We start from the raw sequence: 24455 nt of genomic DNA, 5'->3' as shown, positions 1-24455 counted from the left end.
TAACCCGTAAGCTTGGGATGGTCTTAGTTGGAGATTCCTAGCTGAGACTGGGATGATCCTTGTCACCTCCAGTAACCTCATCACCTTGTGAAACTGCCGTGGACGGGAGTATATTCATGACCCGGGTTAGTCTGGGTGGAAAACAAGTTGTTAGTCATCAGTGCATGGGAAATCTGGTAGGCGGGTGTCTTAGTTAGGGTTTTACTGCTGTGAACAGACACCATGACCAAGGCAACTGTTATAAAAACAACATTTAGTTGGGGCTGGCTCACAGGTTCAGAGATTCAGTCCATCATCATCAAGGTAGAAGCATAGCAGCATCCAGGCAGGCATGGTGCAGGAGGAGCTGAGAGTTCTACATCTTCATCTGAAGGCTGCTAGTGGAAGACTGGCTTCCAGGCAGCTAGGGTGAGGGTCTTAAGCCCATGCCCCCTGTGACACACCTACTCCAACAAGGTCACACCTTATAATCCTGCTACTCCCTGGGCCAAACATACAAGCCATCATGGTGGGCTTCTCAGTGGAGGGGGATGTTCCCCTCCAGGTCTGGGGAACTAGACTTTCCCAAACACCAATGAGCACAGCGGTAACATCTGATAGACTGGTTCAGAAATCTGCGCTGTTAATGGTGCTGATGCTGGCCCAGTGCCCGCTCAGAGCAACAAAGAGAGGCCAAATTATGTCAGGACCCTTGTCATTAGAGTAGTGGCTAAGTAGTACTGTGTGTGGTGGCACTTGTGCCTGGGAGCTGCTTGGGAAAAGGGATGTTTCAACGATGAGTCCTTGCATACAAGAGATGAAAACCAGCCCGGACACCATAGCAAAAGCCTGTTGAAGTAAATAAAGCCAGCTTGAGTGCCCAGCTAAGTCGGTAGGAGGCTTGTCTAGAGTGCACGGAGCCCTGGGTTCCATCTGCGGCGCTGCATAAAACCAGGCGTGGTAGAGCACACCTGTGATCCCAGCACTCGGTAGGTGGAGGTAGGAGGATCAGAAGTTCGAGGTCATCCTCTGCTACAGAGCAAGTATGAGGTCAGCTAGGCCACCTGAGTCAGTAGATAGATAGACAGACAGACAGACGGATGGATGGATAGATGAACAGATGGATGGACGGACAGATGGATGGATGGATAGAAAGATTGAGACAGACAGAAACAGATGATAGGTAGATATATAGGTAGATACATAGATAACTGGGTAGATAGATACATATATACATACATACGTAGATGGTAGGTAGAGGATATATAGATAGAAACATAGATGGGTAGATACGTATGTATCACACACACACACACACACACACACACACACACACACACACACACGCAGACATACTGATGCCTCTAAGTTTCTTTACTAAGACTCAAGAAGGGTATTCTTGGAGTCTGTCTCCAGTCCAGGAGAGTGAAGAGATAGGGACTGGGAAGATAGCTCAGTTGGTAAAGTGCTCGCCGCCCAAGCATGAAGCCCTGAGTTTGATCCCCAGAACCCATGTAAAAACCCAAGTGTGCCCACATGGGCTTGTAATCCCAGAGCTAGGAAGGTGTTGATCAGTGATCCCAGATCCCAGTGAAAGCCCCCGTCTCAAAGAACAGTGGTGCCTGAGGTATGCATGTACATGTGCATACAAGTACACACACCTCTGTATACCTCTATGTCTGTGTACCTGCATACATACGAACACATGCACATGCACAGCAAGCAGAGATGTGCAGAAGAAATGCAGCTTTCTATGCTGAGGCCCTGCGTGTGTTCGCTGCTCATTACTCCTTGTGGTGTGGCTGTTTAGCAGGACTGGTATAGGTGCCTGGCTCTCAGATGTACCTTGTACATGGGGACCTCCCCGACAGTGCCAGGACTGTTCTAGTGCTGAGCCGACCTCCATCTCTCTGTCTCCTAGGTCTGGTCCACGTTGGTGACGAGCTCCGGGAGGTGAATGGGATCACCGTCCTGCACAAACGTCCAGACGAGATCAGCCAAATTCTGGTCTGTATAACATACCTGCAGGGAGGGAGGTCTTCAGAGACGAAGAGCAGGGGGCTTCCCAGAGCCAGGGCAGACCTGCCTCTGCTCCCCAGTTTGTGTGAGGATGGGGCAAGCAAAATGGTTTCCAGTTCTCCTGCGTCTCTCTCTCTGCTCTTCTCCTCAGCATGTGTTTCCTCTTCCTTCACCTATGCTCCCTGGGAACCCTTCCGAGTCTTGGGTTTATCCTGGTCCAGCTGACTTTCAGTCTCCTTCTAGGCAATTTAGGGAGAGAAAGGGTTTTTCAACTTCTGCCTGGTTGTCATTAGCATTGAAGAAGGGTAAAGTACTTTATAACAGAGAGAAGATTGAGGGATTAAAAACAAACCCCTCGGGGCTGGGGATTTAGCTCAGTGGTAGAGCGCTTACCTAGGAAGCGCAAGGCCCTGGGTTCGGTCCCCAGCTCCGGAAAAAAAAGAACAAAAAAACAAAAACAAAAACAAAAACAAAAACAAAAAAATCAAACCCCTCATATTCAGTGAGAGTGAACTTCTGTGTCATTGGGAGGGTAATCCCGTTCTTCCTCCCGGGCTCTGATACTGAGGGAAGGGAACCTCCTAGAAAGGTAGGAGTAGCCTGAGACGAGAGCCCTCTGGTGGAATGGGACCAACAAGGAAGTACTGATCAGGCAGGACCTAGGATAACTACACTGAAGTTGATTATGAAAATAGCCACAGAGGGGCAGGAGAGATGGCTCAGCGGTTAAGAGCCTTGGCTCCTCTCCCAGAGGACCCAGGTTCAATTCCCAGCACCCACATGACAGATGACAACTGTCTATAGCTTCAGTCCCAGGTGATCTGAGGCCTTCTTCTGGCCTGTATAAGCACCAGGCATACAAATGGTATATAGATATGCAGGCAGAACTCTCATATTCATAAAAGTTAATTAATTAAAATAAATAGAAATTTAATAAAAATAAGTAGGGGGGTGGAGAGATGGTTCAGCCTTAGTAAAGAGCACTGACTGCTCTTCCAGAGGACTTGAGTTCAATTCCCAGCAACCACATGGTGGCTCTCAACCATTTGTAATGGGGTCCAGTGCCCTCTTCAGGTGTGTCTGATGACAGCTGCCATATACTGGTATACATAAATAAATACATCTTTTTAAAAAAATTCATATATTCCCAAAGAACATCAAGAAAGGGAGGTCTTAGGACCCTTGAGGCCTGGAGCTGTGGGGAGCTGGAATTCAATGTGTGCCTATCCTGAGTTCTGCCTAAAACCATCATCCTCTCTGTCCCATTGAAAAGCAGTGTATTTTTTTTCCTTACTTGCTCCAGCTCTGGCACTCAATATTAATTATCATAGGTCGATACTTGATGTGTATATGAATATGCGTACCTCTCTCTATGTGATTTACTTTAATTTTATTAATTATTAATTTAATTTTTTGCCTCTATGTATGTCTGCGTGAAGATGTAGGGTTCCTGAAACTGTAGTTACAGCTCCTATGTGGTTTCTGGGAATTGAACTCAGGTCCTTTGAAAGGGCAGTCGGCACTCTTAACTGCTAAGCCATGTCTCCAGCTCAGCTGCAATGCTCAGTTTCCTTCTAGCAAATTCCACCAGGGTGGAGGAGTGGAAGCTGCCATTCCGCCTTTCATTCTGAGCATCCAGCCGTTATCAGGGCTGGAGGAAAGGAAGTAAGCCTGAGACTCACAGAAATGGGCTGGCAAGCCATGGGCCTCTGTTCTCTCTCCCTTCAGGCCCAATCCCAGGGATCCATCACCCTCAAGATCATCCCTGCCACCCAGGAGGAAGACCGCTTCAAAGAGAGCAAGGTATGGGGAGGCGTGGGGAGCCTTCTCTGCTGGGCCAGGCTGGGTGTTCTGAACCATGCCCCACTTTGGGCAAAGCCATAGGAACAGCTTGTGTATCTAACCCTGGTCACCTGTCTCCAGCCAAGGACTTTAATAGTCCTACTGACTCACTGTATCCTGCTGTCTGGAAACAGGATTTTACATGACGTGCTAACAGAAAGCAAGCTTACTGTAATTGAAGTAGAAAATCTGGGGCATGGAGAAGAGAAGGTGACCGAGGACCTGAATCCTGGACTAGTGTAGTAGCTGCCGTTGGCTTGGCTGTTTGCTGTGCCTAACTTTGGTGGTGACCTCTCTGTGCTGGGTTCTCTGCCATAGGGTTCTGACTGTGGAAAGGGAGTGTCAGCTATTCCGGGGACTGTCGAACAAGTGTCTCTCGAACTGTGTGGCCCAAGAGCCTGGAAGAGGCTATAGGGCCAGAACTAATCTACCTCAAAAGCATTTTGGATTGGGTGCTGTCGGGGGTGGGGGTGGGGGTGGGGGTGGGGGGTGGGTTGGAGGGAGGGAAGGTTGGAGCGTCAGAGAGGTCAGGCCAAGACACCTGTTAGGCAGGGGCTCGGAGGTCTGTGGTGGAAAGCGCATTTGGGGGATCTGAGACAGTGTAGTAGGGTTGAGGGTCAGACGGGAGGGCTGTTGCTGGGGATGCGGGTTCAGTGTGAAGTACTCAGCTAGTTTGGGTCTCCCTGGCTGGCAGAAGGGTTTGAAGACAGATGATCTACTTGGTGGGAAGTGACTCTAAGCTGCATCAGTAGGGAGGGGAGGGGAGAGGAGGGGAAGGGCAGGCCATCCTACAGAGAGCAAATGCTACCCAGAAGTCACCACCCACTGAGGGTGCCTGGTGCTTAATCCTGAATGGGCTTTTGGGATCAGAACAGGCGGTGTTGTTCTTCCCAGCCAAGAGCTGGGGAGATGTGTGCAACAACTCCTACCAGGCCTGGGAGCTTTGTTCTTTTGTAGTTCCTGGCTGCTAGATTAGAGCCCATCGGACTCGCGCAGCCACAGGAAGTGGGTCCTTAGGCAACGAACGGGCTGCAGGTGCTAGCCATTGAAGTCGGCCAGCCAGCACTAAAGTGGCACAGCCCTGGGGATAGGAGGACACCCCAAAGCCCCAGAGACAGCCCCATCATGGTGAGGAGGCCTGTTTATTGGCTGTGCAACACAGCGTGCACGTGGAGGTCAGATGAGAAATTACAAGGGTCAGTTTGCTCCTTTTCCAATGTGGGGTTTGGAGATTGAACTCAGATTATCCGCTGTGGCAGCAAGTGCCACCTGCTGAGCTGTGTGTGTTCCTCAGGGAAAGGATTGATCCAACCACAAACGCTTTCAGAGAACTCTCTGTGTAACCCCTGGAGGACAGGGGAGTGGGTGGCAGCCAGGGGCAGGGAGGCACAGAGCGAGGCTGTTGTGGAAGCCTAGGGAGATTATTAGGAATCACAGAGGAGGGGCTGGACAGATGGTTCGGCGCTGACTGCTCCTCCAGAGGACCCCGGTTCAATTCCCAGCACCTACATGGTTGCTCACACCCTCATGCAGACCTACATGGTTGCTCACACCCTCATGCAGACCTACATGCAGGCAAAGACACCAACGGGCATGAAATAAAATGTAAATAATTTTCAAAGAGTCAGAGGCTAGGGAGGATGGTCTCCATTTGATTTCATTCTTTTGGACTTCAGTTCTTGGGCATAAGGTGGAAAGGGAAACAGAATGAGGTTTGCACTGTCCATCGGGGTGGAAGGGAGCGGGCCAACCCCAGCCACCCTGTACTGAATGCTTGAAAGAAGGACCCAGGACAGCCTCTGGCCCAGTGCAGATCTGAGAGCTTTGTTGGTGAAGGACTCGCTGGCCTCTTGTTTTGTAACCAGTGAAGGAACAAGCTGTTCATGACTGCTTCTTCCTAGCACTCTTGGACTAAATCCCAGGGCATAAGTGATATTGACCTGTAGCATCCTGTAGGCTTCATACAGGGAGAGAGCGTGGTACCCAGTCCCTTAGCCCAGTCCTCTTAAATCTTTCCTCTTGACTCACTGCTCCCTCTGGGCAGCCACCCACTGATATAGTGTTGGTATCTGGATGAGGGTACTTGTCCCTACTACAGAGGCCCAGAAAGTTCTTACTGCAGTCTAGCTTAATCTTTTGTTCTGGGCACGCAAGGGACTCTCACACAGGTTATGTGTGAAGGTGACCCTTTGATCTCTCCTTTTTCATTTGCCACCGAAATAACGGGCCCAGATAGTCTAGAACTAACCGTGAAATCAGTTGATAGCATTGGGAGACGAGAGAGAACCAGGAAGTGGGAAGCAGCTCCCTGTCCAGTTCCTTAAAGAGACATGGCCAAGAACATGGTGGATAATCGAGGTGGAGCTGTCAAAACTGTAGGTGTCAGTTACCGACACGGGATGGGAGGACGAGGTTGGCCGCAGTGGTTTTGTTGACATCTGAGCTCCTTCCTCTGAGGGCCTCTGGGGTCCTTACTCGCATAGATGGGGTCCTGAGTTCACCATGCAGTAAAAGTGATAGCAGGTTACAAGTCGTGCCTGCCTTTGCTTTCTGGGTCCGGGATTAGTTGTTAATTTAATGTAGCTGAGGCTCCAAGCAGGGCGGATCAGGTCCATGGGGAAATGCTTCGTTGCCAAGAGAAAGTCAGATGTGGAGGTTATCTGTTCATTTTCTGTTTTCTTTTTCTTTTTAACATTCATTTTAATTAATTGTGTGTGTTGCACGTGTGCATACCACAGTGTACACATAGGAGCCAGGGGGCTGGCTGTAGGCATTAGTTTTCTCCCGTGGAGGAAACCGGGGGATTGAACTCATGTTGTCAGGCTTGCATCCGATGCGCCTTTGCCCAGTGTTTGGATTTGGTTTTGGGACTGGGGCTAGAACCACGGTCTCGGGGTGGACCAGGGTCTCATACATGCTAGACGAGCACATTGTACCCATGAGCCATGTCCCAACCACCCATTGCCCCATTACCCGTGGATTTCCTGATTGGAACATTTCCCCACGGAGGAAGAACACTAGGAAACAAATGCAAGGTGTCTCTAACTAGCTTTCTACTCTCGGGGACACGTGCGTTTTCTCACTTTGAATGGCCGCTGTCCTTGCCCCGCCTGTGCCCTTGTACAGAAGGGTCCCCTCACTGCAGCCCTTGCCATGCAGGTGTTCATGCGTGCCCTCTTCCACTATGACCCTCGGGAGGACCGTGCCATCCCCTGCCAGGAGGCAGGCCTGCCCTTCCAGCAGAGGCAGGTCCTGGAGGTGGTGAGCCAAGATGACCCCACCTGGTGGCAGGCCAAGAGAGTGGGAGACACCAACCTTCGAGCTGGCCTCATTCCCTCCAAGCAGTTCCAGGAGAGGTAGGATTGGGGTACTACTGTAATGGGGTGGCTGGTGGTCCAGGTACGTGGAGACCCCTTGGGTCTCTGCCACGTCTGTCATGGGGGAGCCTACTGAAGTAAATACTGTTGTTCCTGTATCTCCGTGTATTCTGGCCCCATAGCCAGTGAGACAGACAGATGAAACTTAAATAAGTGTAAGGACATTTACTTTCTTTTTCACTTTGGGGAATCTAAATCTAGAACCTGGCTACCCAGCTTCCGGCTCCCAGCCTCCTGTTTTCTCTTTTCTTTTTTGAGACAGGGTCTCACTAAGTTGCCTAGGCTGGCCTTGAACTCATTCTGTAGTCCAGGCTAGCGTTGATTTGCAATCCTTCTGCTTCAGCCTCCCTACAGGGCTCCCATCAGGCCCAGCTGCACATTTGAACTAAGTTAATGCATACAGTTGTCCCTTAGCATACTCCAGGATGGCTTCTAGAACCTTTTCAATAGGTGCTTAAGAATAGAATGATGCATAGAATGATGTTGCATTTGCATAGAGCTCTTCCGTCCCACATCCTCCGGGTGCTATGACTATTCTCTGGATGACTCCATTGTGGTGGTTGGGTTGCCAATGGTCTTCCTAGGCTCATATATTTGAATGCTTGTCTCCAGTTGATAGAACTATCTAGGAAGGATTAGAAGGTGTGGGCTTTTTTGGAAGAAGTGTGTGACCAGGGGTGGGCTGTGAGGTTTCAAAAGCCAATGCCATTCCAAGTTAGTTTTCTATGCCTTGTGCTTGTGGATTGAGATATGAGTCCTCAGCACTGCTCCAGTACCATACCTGCCTGCCTGCCTGCCTGCCCGCCTGCCTGCCTGCCTGCCTGCCTGCCCGCCCGCCTGCCACCATGCTCCTCACCACGATGGGCATAGACTCTAACCATCTGGAACTGTGAGCCCCAAACTCTTTCTCCTATAAGTGGTCTCCATCATAGCATCTTACCACAGTGATAAAAAAGGGACTAAGGCACCCACTCAGTATGTCACGTGACAGATAGGTACGCTATACTGTGCAGGGATGATGAGAAGAGTCACTATACATTCAGTATAGGCACAGGTTGTTTGTTTGTTGTTCCCAGTATTTTCACGCTGTCATTGGCCGGATCTGCAGATGTGGAGCTCGTAGTCACAGACCAATGATACCTTATAATATAAACTAACAGAAAGACTGTTAGGCATTCAGAAGATGGAGACTAGGAAAGAAAGTATTGCCCACAGTTTTGCCTGTGTCCAGAGACCACAATGTATGACCCTGCTGTGCTATCTCTGTGTGTGTTGCACGCAAAATTTTTTTTTAGCTTGAGACTTTGACATTAGCATGTCTTAAGCTTACAGAATTCTCATTTATAATCTTAACAGCTGTGTAATATTTCATTAGGCATGTACACTTGATTGTAAGCTGCCGGTACTTGTTAGCATCGGCTTGGCTTGTGTTGTATGTCCTTGAAAAATTATTTATTTCATGTGTCTGGATGTGTGTTATGTGCACCATGTGTATGCGGTGTCTGGGGATGTCAGAAGGGGGCGTTGGATAGCCCAGAACTGGAGTTACTGGTTGTCGTGATTTGCTATGTGGTGGCTCGGGAGCAAACCTCTGGAAAAGCAGCCAGTGATCTTAACCACTGAGCCATCATCTCTCCAGCGCCGTGTTGCCATTTTTTTTTCTTTTTTTCGGAGCTGGGGACCAAACCCAGGGCCTTGTGCTTGCTAGGCAAGCGCACTACCACTGAGCTAAATCCCCAACCCTCTGAGCTAAATCCCCAACCCTGCCATTTTTATTCATTTATTGTTATTACTGCTGCTGCTGTTTTATTATTATTATTATTATTATTATTATTATTATTATTATTGTGGTAGTAGTAGTAATAGTAGTAGTAGTAGTATTGTTTTGAGACTGCGTGTTGCTCTGTAGTCTAGGCTGACCTTGAACTCGTGGCAGTCCTTCTGTCTCGGCTCTTGAGTGCTGGGACCACAGGTGCAAGCCAGCATGCTTGGCACTTGTGTTCGGCATCTGAGCCTTGCTGTGAACCCTTGCTTTGCTGCGAAGGAGCTCACAGTGCAGAGGTAGAGCCAGCCCTTCCTCTAACACACATCTCACGTAAAGGTGGCTGGTGTGAGGGACGTTTTCTTTGTCATCTCCTCCCAGGAGCATCCCCCCTCGTCCAGGCATGCGCTGAAGGCTTCACAGAGGCAGGGTCGTGCCTGAGCACTTCCCCGTGACGCCCCCTCAGGTGGGCTCCAGTTTTGTTCCTGTTACAGGAAGGGTCTTCAGAGTTCATGTTTTCTTAGGCTAGACTTGCAAAAGGTAAATTCTGAGTTATAGCAGGCAGGGTCAGATAGGGCCGTACCACCTCCCCTGTGGGTTGTGGCTCTTGGCACATCCCTTAATGCACGGAATGCAGTGGCGCTTGGCAGACTGCAGTGGGTGGGTCACTTGCTCAGTGGTCCTCTTGCTGTGGACTCGAGGCTGAGGTGTCTGTATTAGGAAACCCTTAGGCTTTACCCTAAATGCACAGAAGCAGAAACTCCAAGTTGATCTGGGATCAGTGTCCTCATGGGTATCCCAGGGGAGTCTGAGGTCTGAGAGTTGCTGGTGTTTCCTCAGGAACCCTGAGTCCGAGTTGTGATTTTGGCTTTGCAGGCCTTACTGCCTTAGAATTGGAGGGAGAGATCTCTTACCTATTTTTGCCTCTGTTTGTTTTTGGTTCGGTTTGGATTTTTATTTTCTGCACGTGTGTATATGTGTACCTGCGTGGTTAGGTGTGCCTGCGTGGAGGCCAGGGTTAACATTCAGTGCAGGATCTCTCACTATTTTGGCTGGCCTTGATGGCCAGCGAACCCCGGCACGATCGGCCTGTGTCCACCTCCCCAGAACTGGAATGCACCACAGCACCCAGTGGTTGGTTTGTTGTTTGTAAAAGGTTGGTGCTGAGGGTCAAACTCCGTTCCTCATGCTTTCACAGCAAGCATTTTACCAGCCAGGCTGTCTCCCCAGACTCTTGTCCATATTTGAAATGCAGAATCTAGATGCTAGAAGAGCCTCCGAGGTGATGGTTGAACTAGGGAGACCTGGGGGACAGCCTGTCTGATGACCATATTGGATACTGCTGGGTAAGGCCACACCCTACAATGACTATGTGTGGCGGATGTTACATCATGGTCACATCTGGCGGATAGCCCTTCCTGAGAGTCCTGATGGTTTCCATTTTCCTCAGAGATAGAGAGGCAGGATAAGGGAGCTGCCTCAGGAGTCAGCCATGGTAATGTAACTAGCAAGGATGACTAGGGGAACCAGCCATCGTTCCATTGTGAGGCCGTCTTGACAAGCCTTTTCAAGGCAGGAGACTTGTTATTTCTTTCTCCTTATAAGCTGGTCAGCTCTGAATGTGTCCCCTTCCCTACCCAGAACTCGCTATGTAGCAGCAGGAAGTCCTCGGCTTTGTTGAGGTGTGTGCCCAGCCGTGGGATTCAGGCCTTGATTTCCTTCCGCTAGTTTCTAGAAGGCTCCCTTCAGCCAGTTCTCTGACACAGCTGATGACGTCCGTTTGTGTCTGTGCAGGAGGCTAAGCTACCGGAGAACCACTGGCACCATACCAAGCCCCCAGAACCTCAGAAAGCCCCTCTGTGAGTAGACTGGGTGGGAGAGAGGGGAAAGAAGCCTACGTTGAGTTGGTGGGAGGGGCATCAGAGGCTCTGACTGGCCTGTAGACCTCCAGAAGAAGGAGAAGGCGGGAGGAAGCAGAGTGGGGGATGGGAGGGGAGCGACCCTAGAGAGGAAACGTCCCCACTGGGATCTGTGGAGGGCAGGGTAACACTGCACCAACCTGGTTTGCAAACCTCTGTGGGTGCCTGTGTCTGGAAGAAGATGCTCAACTCTTGTTAGCTTCCCAAGGAACACTTCGAACTTGAATATTGAAATATGCTGACATGGGATGGGAGCCTCGCACCTCTCCGGCATCTTTGGGAAGTTCCAACTGAGAGGACACTCGTTAGACTTGAATTTGAAATCGACACCACTTGCTTTCTAGGGTGTCCCGTGTAGTATTTAAAAGCTTGTTAAGAAATCCTTTGCTGAAACAGACTTAGTTGGGTAGCCGGCATTTATCTGATGTCCATCTCTGTACGGTGCCTGGCCTTAAAAGCCGGTTTTGCCTACTGCCTTGCCTTCTATTTGAATTTTTAAAAAATTAGTGTTTGGTAGTAGCAGGACCAGTCCTAGGGCCTCATACGCACAAGGTGCCCCAGGCTGAGATATAACTTCCCTCTTGCCTCGGGTCCCCATAGCCCTGTGAAGTGGATAGGCTGGCATCCCCATTCCCCACATGCAAACATGGAGGCTCGTGTGTGAACTTCCTCGTTGGCTTTTAGAGGTCTTGTGAACAGGTCTCAGATTCGAGTCCCTCACAAAAGGGGCTCTTCCAGAATCTACCCTCTGTTTCTGCTGCTGCTGCTGGCTCATACCTGAGTGGGGGGGCCTGCTCAGGCACCTAGATTTTCCAAGAAGGTCTTAACCTCTAGGAAAGGGGGAACCGTGTGGGACTGTTCTCTCCATTCCATCGGCCATTACCAACGGCCGTGTTTCCAGGCCTACTGTTCACCGGAGGAGGCCATTTCTACTGACCGTGCGCTAGCTCTCTCTGGCTGCTAATGAGCCGCACATAGGAAGACTAATTAGAACAGAGCTGGGGGTTTAATAACGCACTGCCGCTCAGATCATGGGCTTGTTGGAGCAGGGGAACGGGACAGATGGAGATCTCCTCAGGATGCTGAGGCTGTAGCTGCCTCTCAGCCGCAGGGTTTCCTGCCTCCCTGCACTAACGCTGTCCCATCTGTCTTTTATGCAAACTGCAGATGATCAGCCTTGTGACAAAGGTAGGCCTGGTGTTTGTCCCCTGTGCACATGAGCGATGCCCCTTTTCTGGGGAGCGTCTGGGGCTGAGGGGCTGGTTTTCCTCCCACACCTGGGTGTCCGTGCCCACATGTGTGAGGTGGGAATGGTCTTCAAAGCCTTAGGGCCTCTCCCTGGGTGTCTGGCATTAAGGGAAGATACTGGGACCCCAGGGCTAGGTAAGAGTCAAGAAACAGAAAGACAGAGCTGAGGGTTGAGGCATTCCATCTTTTTCCTGTGTCTCATCTGGAACCCAGAAAGACTGGGAGGGGGCTTCCTGGTCCAGAATCTCCACCAAGGGCTGGAAAAGTGGATGGGGTCTATGCATGGAGAATGGAGCAAAACAGAAGTTCCGACCCCATGGCAGTCAAGAGATTGAATTCGTTAGAGCTTCCCCGGATCATCCTCCCAGAGGGCTCACCTGGTTACCTAGTGGGCTGGGGCCCTTCGGGCTTGAGATGTGTCCAACATGATTCACCCCCCTTTCTCTTTGGTTTCCAGAGACCTGTGACTGTGATGGGTACTTCAAAGGACACTATGTGGGTGAGTAGCGGTCTCTCCAGCATGGCATCTGTCCCAGCCCATGCACAGGCCAGGGCTCCAGAACCTGAGATTCACGGCCCAGGAATCTGTCAAGGGTTACAGAGCTCTGGCGGGGGTGGGGCGGGGAGGTTGTTCCTCTCCTTGCAGCCAGCCGGCCAGCAGAAGGCTGCGTCCAACACAGACTCAGGCCTAGGCCCTGCCCAGCTGCAGAGCTGGAGAGAGGCCAGTACTGTGTTGACACTAATTTTATCCTCGTCATCTTAATCAGAGTTTATGCAGTGTGCACCTCTCCAGTTCACGCTGGTGGGTTTCTGTTCCCCTCCTTACACATCACAGAAGACAGGCACGGGCCTCCCAGCGTTTATTTAGATGTGATTTCAGACTCACAGAATCAGAGAACTCCTGGATGCTCTCCATGAGACTTGGGGACACCGTTGCTTTCTCATTTCCTTTTCTGCCGCCTGTCACATGGGAGTTGATGTACACATCCTGTCCCTTTATCCCTAAATGCCTCGGTCTGTATTTCCTAAGCACAAGGACATCCTGTGACACAACTTCAGGGTTGCAATCAAATCCTGGACATTTCCTTTGCATACAAGTCTATTGTCTTACACGGGGTTGTTAAAATGTCACCAGTTGGCCCAATAATGTCCTTCAGGGGCATTTCCCCTGGTCTGGGATCCTGTATCAAACCATCTACTTGTACATTGAGCTCCCATTTTACAGATAAGCAAATTGAGGCTCAGAGAGATGAAGAGACTTAACCCAAGATCAGTCACATGCCAAGGAAAATAGTGACCTTGAACCCCAGTCTTTGGATGTGGGGGTTGTTCTTTCTTTATGTCAGCATGTTTCCCAAATTTGCCATCCAGGGCAGGAGGCTGGGCAGCCAGGCACCCAGCCCTACCTCCATGCCCAGCTAACTAGACGAAAGTCTTTATTGGGGGAATCCCAGGACCAATGCAAGCTTGTCTTTTCACCTCCTTCCACCCCACCCCCACCAGCTGGCCTTCGGAGAAGCTTCCGACTGGGCTGCAGAGAGAGGCTGACTGGTTCACAGGAAGCAAAGGTCCCTGTAGGAGCTGAGTCTCAGGTGCTGCTGACCTACGAGGAAGTGGCCAGGTACCAACACCAGCCTGGGGAGCGGTCCCGCCTGGTGGTTCTCATTGGTAGGTGACATCCTGAGTTTCTAGGTGGTCCGGCTTCCTCGGCAGTTCAGTAGGGACTGAGTCAACCTGCCCTTTGTTTCAGGGTCTCTGGGAGCCCACCTGCACGAGCTGAAGCAAAGGGTGGTGGCTGAGGACCCCCAGCATTTTGGTGTTGCTGTTCCACGTAAGAGGGCTTGAGGGTGTGTGCGTGTGTGTGCGTGTGTGTGTGCGTGTGCGTGCGTGTGTGCGTGTGTATGCGTGTGTGTGCGCGTGTGTATGCGTGTGCGTGTGTGTGTGCGTGTGTATGCGTGTGTGTGTGCGTGTGTGTGTGTGCGCGCGTGTGTATGCGTGTGTGTGTGCGTGTGTATGCGTGTGTGTGTGTATGCGTGTGTGTGTGCGTGTGTATGCGTGTGTGTGTGCGTGTGTATGCGTGTGTGTGTGTGTGTGCGTGTGTATGCGTGTGTGTGTGCGTGTGTGTGCGTGTGTGTGTGTATGCGTGTGTGTGTGTATGCGTGTGTGTGCGTGTGTGTGTGCGTGTGTGTGCGTGTGTGTGTGTATGCGTGTGTGTGTGTGTGTATGCGTGTGTGTGCGTGTGTGTGCGTGTGTGTGTGCGTGTGTGTGTGCGTGTGTGTGCGTGTGTGTGTGTGTGTGCGTGTGTGTGTGTATGCGTGTGTGTGGTGTGTGTGTGCGTGTGTATGCGTGTGTGTGGTGTGTGTGTGCGTGTGTGTGCGTGTGTGTGTGCGTGTGTGTGCGTGTGTGTGCGTGTGTGTGTGTGTGTGCGTGTGTGTGTGTATGCGTGTGTGTGGTGTGTGTGTGCGTGTGTATGCGTGTGTGTGGTGTGTGTGTGCGTGTGTGTGCGTGTGTGTGTGCGTGTGTGTGCGTGTGTGTGCGTGTGTGTGTGTGCGTGTGTATGCGTGTGCGTGTGTATGCGTGTGTGTGTGTGTATGCGTGTGTGTGGTGTGTGTGTGCGTGTGTGTGCGTGTGTGTGCGTGTGTGTGTGTGTGTGTGTAGGTATGCTCTCGCATGCTGTGCCCATGCCCCCATGAGTGTTTCCCACAGACTGGATTCTTCATGCTCGTCATGCTCTTTTTGGTACTTTGGGTGTGAGAATCCGCCAGACATTGTCTGTTTTATGCATATGGTGGGTCCTAAGAATGATGGGAAGAGACTCATTCTTAGTGGCCCACAAAGACGCTCTGAGATGGCTAGGTCACAGCCTGCCTGGTGTCTGGCTGGGGAGGGAGATGAGTCCAGAGCACATTGAGGCTGGATAGGAGCACTCTGATCACAGAAACCACAGAGCTAGTGACGGGAGACACTGTCAGGTATTCTGCAGAGATGGGAGGTGTTGCTGTAGCCGGATGCTGGCTTGGCTAGGCAGCTTGGCACAGTCCTTGGGCTTCTAATCCCCAAGGTTCTTGGGATGTCAAGAACCAGGTACTAAGCTCTTATATGTCAAAACTTGGCTGCCCCTACTAGTACCCCAGAGAAGCGGTACTGTCACCACCCCATACTGAGGAGGGGGACCTCAAGCCTCAGAGAAGGTAAGTAACTAGCCTAGCATCACACAGTGGAAAAAAAGGGTGGAGCTAGGCTTGGAGCCCAGGCAGCTGACCCCAGGTCATTCCTTAGCAGAGGGCAACACGCTTACCCTGCTCACCCCACACACACCCAACTCTGTCCTGTCTCTCACTATGTGCCTTTCTTCATTCTCTGGCCCTTAGTGATAAAGTGTATATGTCTGGTGGCCACAGAGAGGCGACCGCTGTAGGGCAGGAATTATCTTTCTAGAAAGTTCTTGGGAAGGGCAGCTACAAAGCCTTTCTTAGACCACATTGTACTTCCTGGATCCCCAGGCCAAGAGCCTATCCCGTAGCTGTCAGAAATCTTCTAGCACCTAGTCTGGAGAGACTTGCAGGAGGTGGTGGGGCTGTGGAGGCCACTCTGGAGGCAGCTCTGAGGGCTTCTGGAGGCTCCAGTGTTTAGGTCTCAGGTAGAGGAAGCAGGATGTCAGGAATTACTCACACACACTTCTGTCTCTGAGTGAGAAGCCTATACTCAGAATTCAAGCCTGCCTGTTGTTCCCAGGGACCTACAGTAAGAAGTCAGGGAAGGCTTCCCACAGGCAGTGACTTTTATGTTGAGACGTGAATAGAAGTCTTCCAGGAAAAGAAAGGAAGAGTTTGCTATACACAGGGAGCAACATATGCCAGGAGTTGAAGGTGTGACCCAGGGTAGCTGTGCTAAGGACTGGGTCCCTTAATTAAGCTGCAGTAGAGGTTGGACAAATCAGGAAGCTCCCGTGGGCTCATGAGGATGTTAAACATCGAATCACTGGAGAAATAAAAAGTCTGAAGCCAATGACATGGAAAAGGGCTCTTAGCAGCTCTTTGGGGGATTGGCCAGATGGGCATGGAAACAGCATATCCTAGAGGCGGCCTGACAGCTGTAGACATCTCTTCAGAGTTCCTGTGCTTTTTGGAAAAAGTTACATGTTGCTCTCATTCTGTGAAAGCCTGATTGGCCCAGACAGGCATCAGGGTTCCACTGTGGACATCAGTAGGGACGCTGCATTTTAGAAGCATGTCCGAGAGCTGATGCTGCTGAAACCCATCTGCACAGTATGGGCCACCTGTCTGCCTGGCTTCTCTTCTCAATACGAGAACTAACTGCACAAAGAATGGTCAGCCCAGGCCTGAGAGGTGGCTCAGCTGGGACAGCAATTGCAGAGAAGCACAGCACTTGGGTCTGGTTCCCAGAGTTCACATAAAAAAAGCAAGCAAGTTAGATGACCTTTGCCCTTTGCTCTAGTGCTAGAGAGGCGGAGAAAGGCTGGTGCTCCCTGGCACTCAAACACCAGCAGAATTGGTGAATTCCAGGCCAAGGGAGAGACCCTGGAAGGCAGCTGGGGAATGACATTTAAGGTTGACCTCTGCCCTCCAAGTATGTAAGCATGGACGTGCCTCTGCTTTTGTGGGAGCGTGCACAATTGTGTGTGCTCACACAGACACAGCTTAAAGCAGGGTCTAATGTACGTGTACCCCTTTGCACTCAGATGAGAAAATTCAAACGAAAAGCAGGAACTAGAGACCTTTCAGTGACTTTTTCAAAGCCCCAGCATCAAGGCCGCCCAGCGGAGCAGCAAGAAGCCCGTGCTTGACCCAGAACCACGAGCTTTTTCCCTGCCGCTGGATGGCTGGGGTTTTGGGTGCAAACCATGCCTGGGCCTTGGGTTCCCCAGATTCCAAATAGTATTCTTTGGGGTCTAGGGCTGAGGCTCAGTTTTCAGAGAGCTTGACTAGCATGCCTGAAGCCCCGGGTTCAGTCCCCTACACCGCATCAACCAAACATGATGGGGGCACACCTGTAACCCTAGCACTTGGGAGGTAGAGGCAAGAGAAGCAGGAGTTCAAGGCCGTCCTCAGCTACATAGAGAGTTCAAGGCCTGACTGGGTTGTTTGAGATCTTGTCTTTAAAAGGGTTGGAGGGGGCTTTTCTTGTTTGTATCAGAGTTGTACAATGAATGGAAGTGTTGACTCGTGCATAGATGCTCCGGGGCAAGGGCACAGGCTTGACCCTCTTCTTGGCCCAATAATCCTTCTCTCTTTAAAAGACACCACCAGGCCCCGGAAGAGCCACGAGAGAGAAGGGGTCGAGTATCATTTTGTCTCCAAGCAAGCATTTGAGGCCGACATCCAGCACAACAAGTGCGTTGCTTCAGGAGCCAGTGGGCCCCCTGCAGACCGAGTCTCTGTGCCTGTTCAACATTGTATCCATATCTGTGCTACTATTGTACCAATACTTGACCCCATGGGTCACGGGCGAGCTTCTGGGAAGGACAGGGGAAGGAGGAAGTGGGAGAGAGGTCATATTGGATGTGCCCTTTTCTGATTCTTGTGACGTTGGGGCTTCTCAGAAACAGAAGTTCTTCCTCTTTGATGGTGTTTTAGGTTCCTGGAACATGGAGAACATAAGGAGAATCTCTACGGGACCAGCCTGGAGGCCATTCAGACCGTTATGGCCAAAAACAAAGTTTGTTTGGTGGATGTAGAACCAGAAGTAAGTTCCTGGATCGTCTGGGCACGCGAGTCTATGGAGCCTGGGGGTTGGGCGGTGGGGTGGTCATTCTATAGAACGTGAGCTCCATCTAAGGACGTTTTAGCTCAGAGCACTGATGGTAAGCATGCTTGGTCCTCTCCTTGAGAACTGGATGAAACCTTTATAGCCCCAAACATGCCCTGCTATTCTCACATGCAGGATTAATTTGAGAGAGCCCAGAGACCCTTTGAGAGCCAGGACAGTAACCCCTAGATGAGCCAAATCATACAATAGATTGGCAATCCAGGCATGGTGGCATATATAGTCGCAGTGGGGTGGGGCTAGGTTATGGGGACAGCTTAGTGGTCCAGAGTGCTTGCTGTTCTTCCAGAGGACCTGAGTTCCATTCCTAGAACCCAAGTCAAGTGGCTCACGACAACCTGCAACTCCAGTTCCAGGGGATTTGGCGCCCTCTTCTGGACACTGTAGTCACTGCACTCAAATATGCACATTCACACACAGGCACACACATAGATGCAATTTTTTAAAAGTCTCTGGCGCTATCTGGCCAATTGTAACAGAACAGAAAATTATTAGTGTGTATATCCAGGTAAGGCTGCCATTGCTCTCCTTCCTCGTCAGTCTCCTGCCTCTACAACTGGAACAAATTGGGGAGCAGCTCGACTTGCGCAGAGCTTCAAAGCTCGTCCCGGTTCCCCACGGCTGGCATTCTGCCGGCTCCTCAGGGGTCTGGTCACCATCTTAACCTTGTCTTTCAGAAGGGGTTCCCATGCTTTGAACGCAACACCAGGATTTTTTTTTCTCCCTACTACAGGAGCAGAGCTTTGATACGAGGGTATAAGCTGTGAGCTTTCTTTTACCTGAATTGGCTTGAAACACATTTCCAGAAGCACATTTTGCCTAGAAGCGAACACCTCGCTTATTTGGACTCTCTGAGAGTTGGTAGTTGGAAGTCACAGTCTAGGGGCTGGAGAGATGGCCCAGTAGCTAAGAGCACACTGCTCTTGCAGAAGGCCAGAGCTCAGTTTCCAGCTTCCACACTGGGTCGCTCACAGCTGCCTTTAGTTCCAGCTCCAGGGGATCCGTCACCCTGTTTTGACCTCTAAAGGTGCCTATAATTTTGTGCAAGTTCAAGTGTGTACACACACACACATACACACATACACATACACACACGCACATACACACACATACACACATACACACATGTACACAAGTACACACACACATACACACATGCACATACACATACACACACATACACACACATGTACACATGTACACACATACACACACATACACCTACACACATGCACATACACACACGTACACAGGTACACACACGCACGCACACACACACACACACACACACACACACACACAGAGGCACGCACAGTAAAATAGATCGCTTTTCTCCTAAAGCACTTGCTGAGTCTACAGAGAACCTAGCTTCACTTGCCAGCACTACATGCAGGCTCACTCACCGTCTGTAACTCCAATTCTAGGGGATCCAACACCATCTAGGGCCTCCAAGGACACGAGACTTGCACAGGCAAAACCTTCATCCGCATAAAAATATAATCTTTTAAAGCAGTCAAAATATAAATTTCAAAGACTTTTTAAAAATCCTTGTTTTATTGCTTTTATATGTGTGAGTGTTTTGCCCGCCTATGTTTGTGCACTGTTTGTATACAGTGCCTGTAGAGGCCAAAAGAGGGCATGGGAGCCCCCGGAACTGGATTTATAGGCAGTTGTGAGCCAGCATGGGGTGCTGGGAAATTGAAACTGGGTTCTCAATTGGAAGAGCAGCCAATGCTCTTAAAAGCTGAGTTATCTCTCCAGCACCACCAAGAGGTTGATTGATTGATTGATTGATTGATTGATTGATTTTCAAGATAGCATTTCTCTGTGCAGCCCTGGCTGTCTTGGAACTTGCTTTGTAGACCAAATTGGCCTTGAACTCAGAGATCTGGCTCTGTCTCCCAAGTGCAGAGAACAAAGGCTCGCGCCACCACACCATCCCCTCAAAGGTTTGTTTTTGTTTTTGTTTTGTTTTTTATAAAAAAAGGTGACTTCATTGATTTTTTTTGGTATATTTGTGCAATAGTGCATAGAAATTCGATACCAGTGTTTACATGTAGAGACTTTACACTGCACAGACACTCTGTTAGCAGTGTGGTTTACATGTGAGAAAGAGAAAAACCTATGTGTTTCCAGTGACCCCGCGGGTCATCGCTTCATTTACTTTGCAGACCTTTGCTTCTTTGAATATTAGAACAGCCCAGCCATACAGAGCGTAGGCAGACTGATGGAGGATGACTAAGATACGTGCACGCTGAGCTTCTGTGCCCTTGGCTCAGCTGTGGGCACACAGATACAAAAGAGACCAAGGAGGAGGTTAATGGAGTTGGAGAGTCTGAGCTCGGAGAGACTCTGAGTTGAAGCTCTGGACTTTTCCTTTCTCTTCAAGTAACTTGCCTGGTCCGGAGGAGTTCAGTGTCCAAGGAAGGATGAGGGAATTCAGCTAGTTTTGCCCAGTGGAAGTCCGTTGTCTTGGGACTGATGTTACCAGGACTGTTGCCATTGAGGGTGGGAGCTTAGGAGTAGTGAACTTTCTTTTTTTTTTTTTTTTTAAAGATTTATTCATTTATTATATATAAGTACACTGTAGCTGTTTTCAGATACACCAGAAGAGGGCATCAGATCTCTTTACAGATGGTTGTGAGCCACCATGTGGTTGCTGGGAATTGAACTCAGGACCTCTGGAAGAGTAGTCGGGTGCTCTTAACCACTGAGCCATCTCTCCAGCCCATACTGAACTTTCAGAATATATCTGTTGTGATAACAGGTTTCACAATACACATAACCTTCTGGAACTTTTTTAGGCACTAAGACACCTGAGGACCCCCGAGTTTAAGCCCTATGTTATATTTGTGAAGCCTGCAATTCAGGAGAAAAGGAAGACGCCGCCGGTGTCCCCAGACTCTGAGGACCCAGCAACTCCACTTGTAAGTTCAAAGTTGGTTGCTTCTCCTTTGAAGAAGCTGCACTTTGCTGACTATAGGTACTCCAAGGAAGAGGCATAGAGGCCATAGCTTCTGCATAAGGCCATTTTTTTTCCCTTCCTTTTACAAGACTAAGAAAAGAGGCTCACGTGGCCATCTTTCTCAGGGGATGGGACCATGCCTTTTGATCCAGGCAAGGTGGTTTTGCTTGGACTCACCACCCTCATGTTAATATCCTTCCTAAAAGGGAACTGAAGGTTGTCAGAGGCCCCCTATGTGAGTGGGACAGAACACGCCCAGCTGTAGAATTATTTCTGAGTCAAGCCCAAGTGTTGCACACACACACACACACGTGTGTGTGTAAGTGCGTGTGTTTGCAGACTGTGTGTGCAGGGTATGTGTTTGTATGTACACATATGTGAGGGTAGTAGTCAGAGGCCAGCTTTGGGTGTCTTTCACCGGGAGTGTGCATGTGTGGGTACATGCCTGGGTACGTATGTGCTTGCATGCGTGCATGGACGCACGCATGCATGGGTGCATGCATAGGTATGTGTGTGCATGTGTAGGCCCGAGGTTGATGTTAGATGTTTTCCTCTATCGATTCTCTTTGCTCTACTTTTGAAGCAGGGCCTCTCACTGAAACTTGGGCTTGCCATTTTGGCTAGAGTGGCTGGCCAGCAAACCTCTGGGATTCACCTTCACCGATCTCTGCCCTACACTACTCTGCCCCCATGCTGGAGCTGTAAATGAACACCCACTTAGCTTAAATGTGACTGCAGGGGATCTGACCCTGGGTTCTTAACCCTTGCAGGGCAGACACTTTAACCTAATGAACCATCTTCTCAGCCCTTCTTTGTGATGTTAAGAGCTGATCCCAAGGCCTTACCACTAATTAGTACATCTCCCTCCCCCCACTTTTTTTTCTTTCCTTTTTTTTTTTTTTTTTTTTTTTTTTTTTTGCTTCATAGACCAGGCTGGAATTACTTTGTAGCCCAGGCTATCAGGCTATCCTGGAACTCATATCCCTCCAGCCTTTGCCTCCCAAGTGCTGGGATTACTGGCATGCACCACCACACCCAGCTTCATATCTCTTCGGAAATACTCTGGGCCAGGAATATAATGCTGGCATAGACACACAGATACAACCAGGCATCCTGAAACCGTGGCTCTCAGTTCCTAGCGCCTCAGTGACTATTTTGTGAGTTAATGATTGTGTACTGCCGTTGATTTCCTTCCGGGTGACATGCTGCTACTGCACTTTACTCTCGTGTTCACGGTTAAGGTTAGCCAGGGGACACAGGCAACCACTTGGCACATTAAACAACAGTGGGTTCTGATGGGGGAGCGTCCCCCCGGCCACACACTGTCTCTCTCCTTGCAGGATGAACAGCAGCAAGAGATGGCCGCCTCTGCTGCCTTCATTGATCAGCACTACGGACACCTGATAGACACCGTGCTCGTACGGCAGGACCTGCAGAGTGTCTGCAGCCAGCTCCGAGCTGTCATAGAGTCGCTGAGCAAGGACACTTACTGGGTACCCATCAGCTGGGTGAGGTAACTTCACCCCATAGCATCCAGTCTGGAGGGACCTTGAAGACCAGATAGTCCAGCCTCCCTCGTGTACCGTCAAGGAATCTCAAGTGCAGAGAGGACCAGGATTTCCCACAGACCGTCGTCACCGAGCGTTAGTGGGAAGCCTCGCCCGGTGGTGTTGGATTTCCGTCTGTCCCTTGCACTGCGGCCCTTCACGGGTGGAGCTGAAAGGGGCAGTTCACAGGATAGCGTGTCATTCGTTCAAGTCTCGCAGGCACGTTGGCCTTGATTCTTTGTACCAAAGCTACGTAGCCACTGTCTTTTCGGGGGTGGTGGTGGTGAATTTGTATTGTGGTTTACAGCGATGTTTCAGCTTTATAAATATGACACGTCGCTGGCCCAGCATTTTGGAAACTGTTTTACGCAACTGATCTTCCGTGCACCTGAAGACCTCCTTCTGGCTTGCAGCCCTGCAATGTTTGTGTTGTTTGGTTTATTTTGTTTTGTTTGGGGGAGGGGGGGTAGTGCTTGCCTGGTGGTAGCGAAATTAGTTCCCTGCCTTTTCACTCGGTGCGCATACGTGATTTTTTTTTTTCCTGCAAGACAGAGGCACACTTCACGGTCCACATGGCTCACTAGGCCGGTCTACAAAGCAGCAGTGCCTTTGGGGACTCTTGAGGAATGTCAGGCTGCCTGTCCCCTTTCTGAAACCCTCCTCCCACCCCCCAACCCCCACCCCCATGCTCCTGAAAGTGAGTGCCTGATGTGACTGACTTGTCCTTTGCTTTCAGCTGTCTCTTAGCTGCCTTGGTTCCACACCGTCTCTATTTTCAGATCGGGGCTCCTGTTGTGCTGGGTTGTGGGGAGTCAGATGACTCCCATCTGTCAAAGCTCTGTCTAAGCCACAATAAATCAGTCCTGTCAAAAGTATGCAGACTCGAAGTGTGGGTTGCCGTGTTGTCTCTGACCAGAAGCAGTTTGCCCAGGGATTGTGACACAGGTCAGAGCTGTTCAGATAATTTTGCCTCTGATGAGTCACCAGTGAATGTAATTTTTTTTTCTGTGCTGGCTGGGATGTGGAGGTGGTTTTGTACATTATTTTCATAAATAACACCCAGGTGATGGCGAAGCAAGCTTATTGCCATCTTACAATTGTGGGGGAAAAAAAAAAGGAGAGAGAGAGAGAGAGCCAGAAACTTTAAAGCATGTGACCAAGTTTATAGAGAACTGAAAAGTAGCAAAAGGCCGTGAGGTGTGTCTGCAGGTAAAAGTGCTTGGCGTGCAAGCCTGAGGACATGAGTTCAAATCTCCAGAGCCCATGTAAAAGCCTCTTTTGTAGTATGTTCAGCTCTTCAACCAGGAGATGGAAAGACAAGAGGGGTCCCTAGAAAGTTTTCAACTGCCTAGTCTAACTTACATATGTGTACACATACATTGTGCATTTACATGCCTGCCCATGCATAACAGTACACCTGTGTATATTTGAGCCTCACGTGAGATTTTCTCACAAGAGATGTCTCTAACCACTATACTATGCTGCCTCATGCTTTTGTGGTTACTTAATGGGGGCTCCCTAATGAAACAACTGACTTGTGAGGAAGTACATTCAGTGTGCGGTGTGCTTACAACTTCTGGACCGGAAGGTATCCCTGAAACAGGCCAGGCTGACAGTGAAGCACCAGGCAGGCCATCTACAAAATTCAGCTCAGTTCCTTGCACAAGAACTCTTACAACTCTTGGGCCCAGCATCACCCATGTGACTGGACCAGGCTCTCCTTTGTTAGGACTTTCCTGCAAAGGGGCGTGTCCCAACGGGGCAAAGGGGCGGGTCCTAACTGGACAAAGGGGCGGATCCCACGGGATTTTTATCGACTGAAACTGTTTCCCGGAAATCCAGTACGGAGGCAGCTGCCTCATGAAAGGTGAATGGAAAACCAGGGGCTTGAATCCACTCCCAGGCAGGTGAAAGTTTAGGAAGAAGGACCTCATTCTTGGCTCTCTCACAGCGTGGTGGAGACCTTACCCAATTGTAGGAAGTCTGGTGTAGGTGATTTGTCCTCCGGTG

General features: G+C 50.1%; 1 protein-coding gene across 5 annotated transcripts in view; it reads left to right on the top strand.

Moving 5' to 3' along the window:
• The window catches only part of Mpp3 (MAGUK p55 scaffold protein 3), a 29366-nt gene extending 6034 nt beyond the window's left edge, over positions 1-23332 (top strand). The window contains 12 exon segments of one of the 5 annotated variants that reach the window (NM_053668.1): positions 1901-1986; positions 3727-3801; positions 7000-7196; positions 10774-10838; positions 12066-12086; positions 12604-12645; positions 13650-13814; positions 13897-13977; positions 17407-17500; positions 17744-17852; positions 20738-20860; positions 22239-23332. In NM_053668.1, coding sequence (NP_446120.1) covers positions 1901-1986; positions 3727-3801; positions 7000-7196; positions 10774-10838; positions 12066-12086; positions 12604-12645; positions 13650-13814; positions 13897-13977; positions 17407-17500; positions 17744-17852; positions 20738-20860; positions 22239-22415 — 1235 coding nt within the window. In that variant the 3' untranslated portion in view covers positions 22416-23332. 5 annotated transcript variants of the gene reach the window in all.
• The last annotated feature ends 1123 nt before the right edge of the window (positions 23333-24455 follow it).

Source organism: Rattus norvegicus, chromosome 10 (genome assembly GCF_021556685.1).
Source record: "Rattus norvegicus strain SHRSP/BbbUtx chromosome 10, alternate assembly SHRSP_T2T, whole genome shotgun sequence".
Taxonomy (NCBI): domain Eukaryota; kingdom Metazoa; phylum Chordata; class Mammalia; order Rodentia; family Muridae; genus Rattus; species Rattus norvegicus.
Note: the sequence above shows the minus strand (reverse complement) of the source record. Positions and strands in the feature narration are given on the sequence as shown.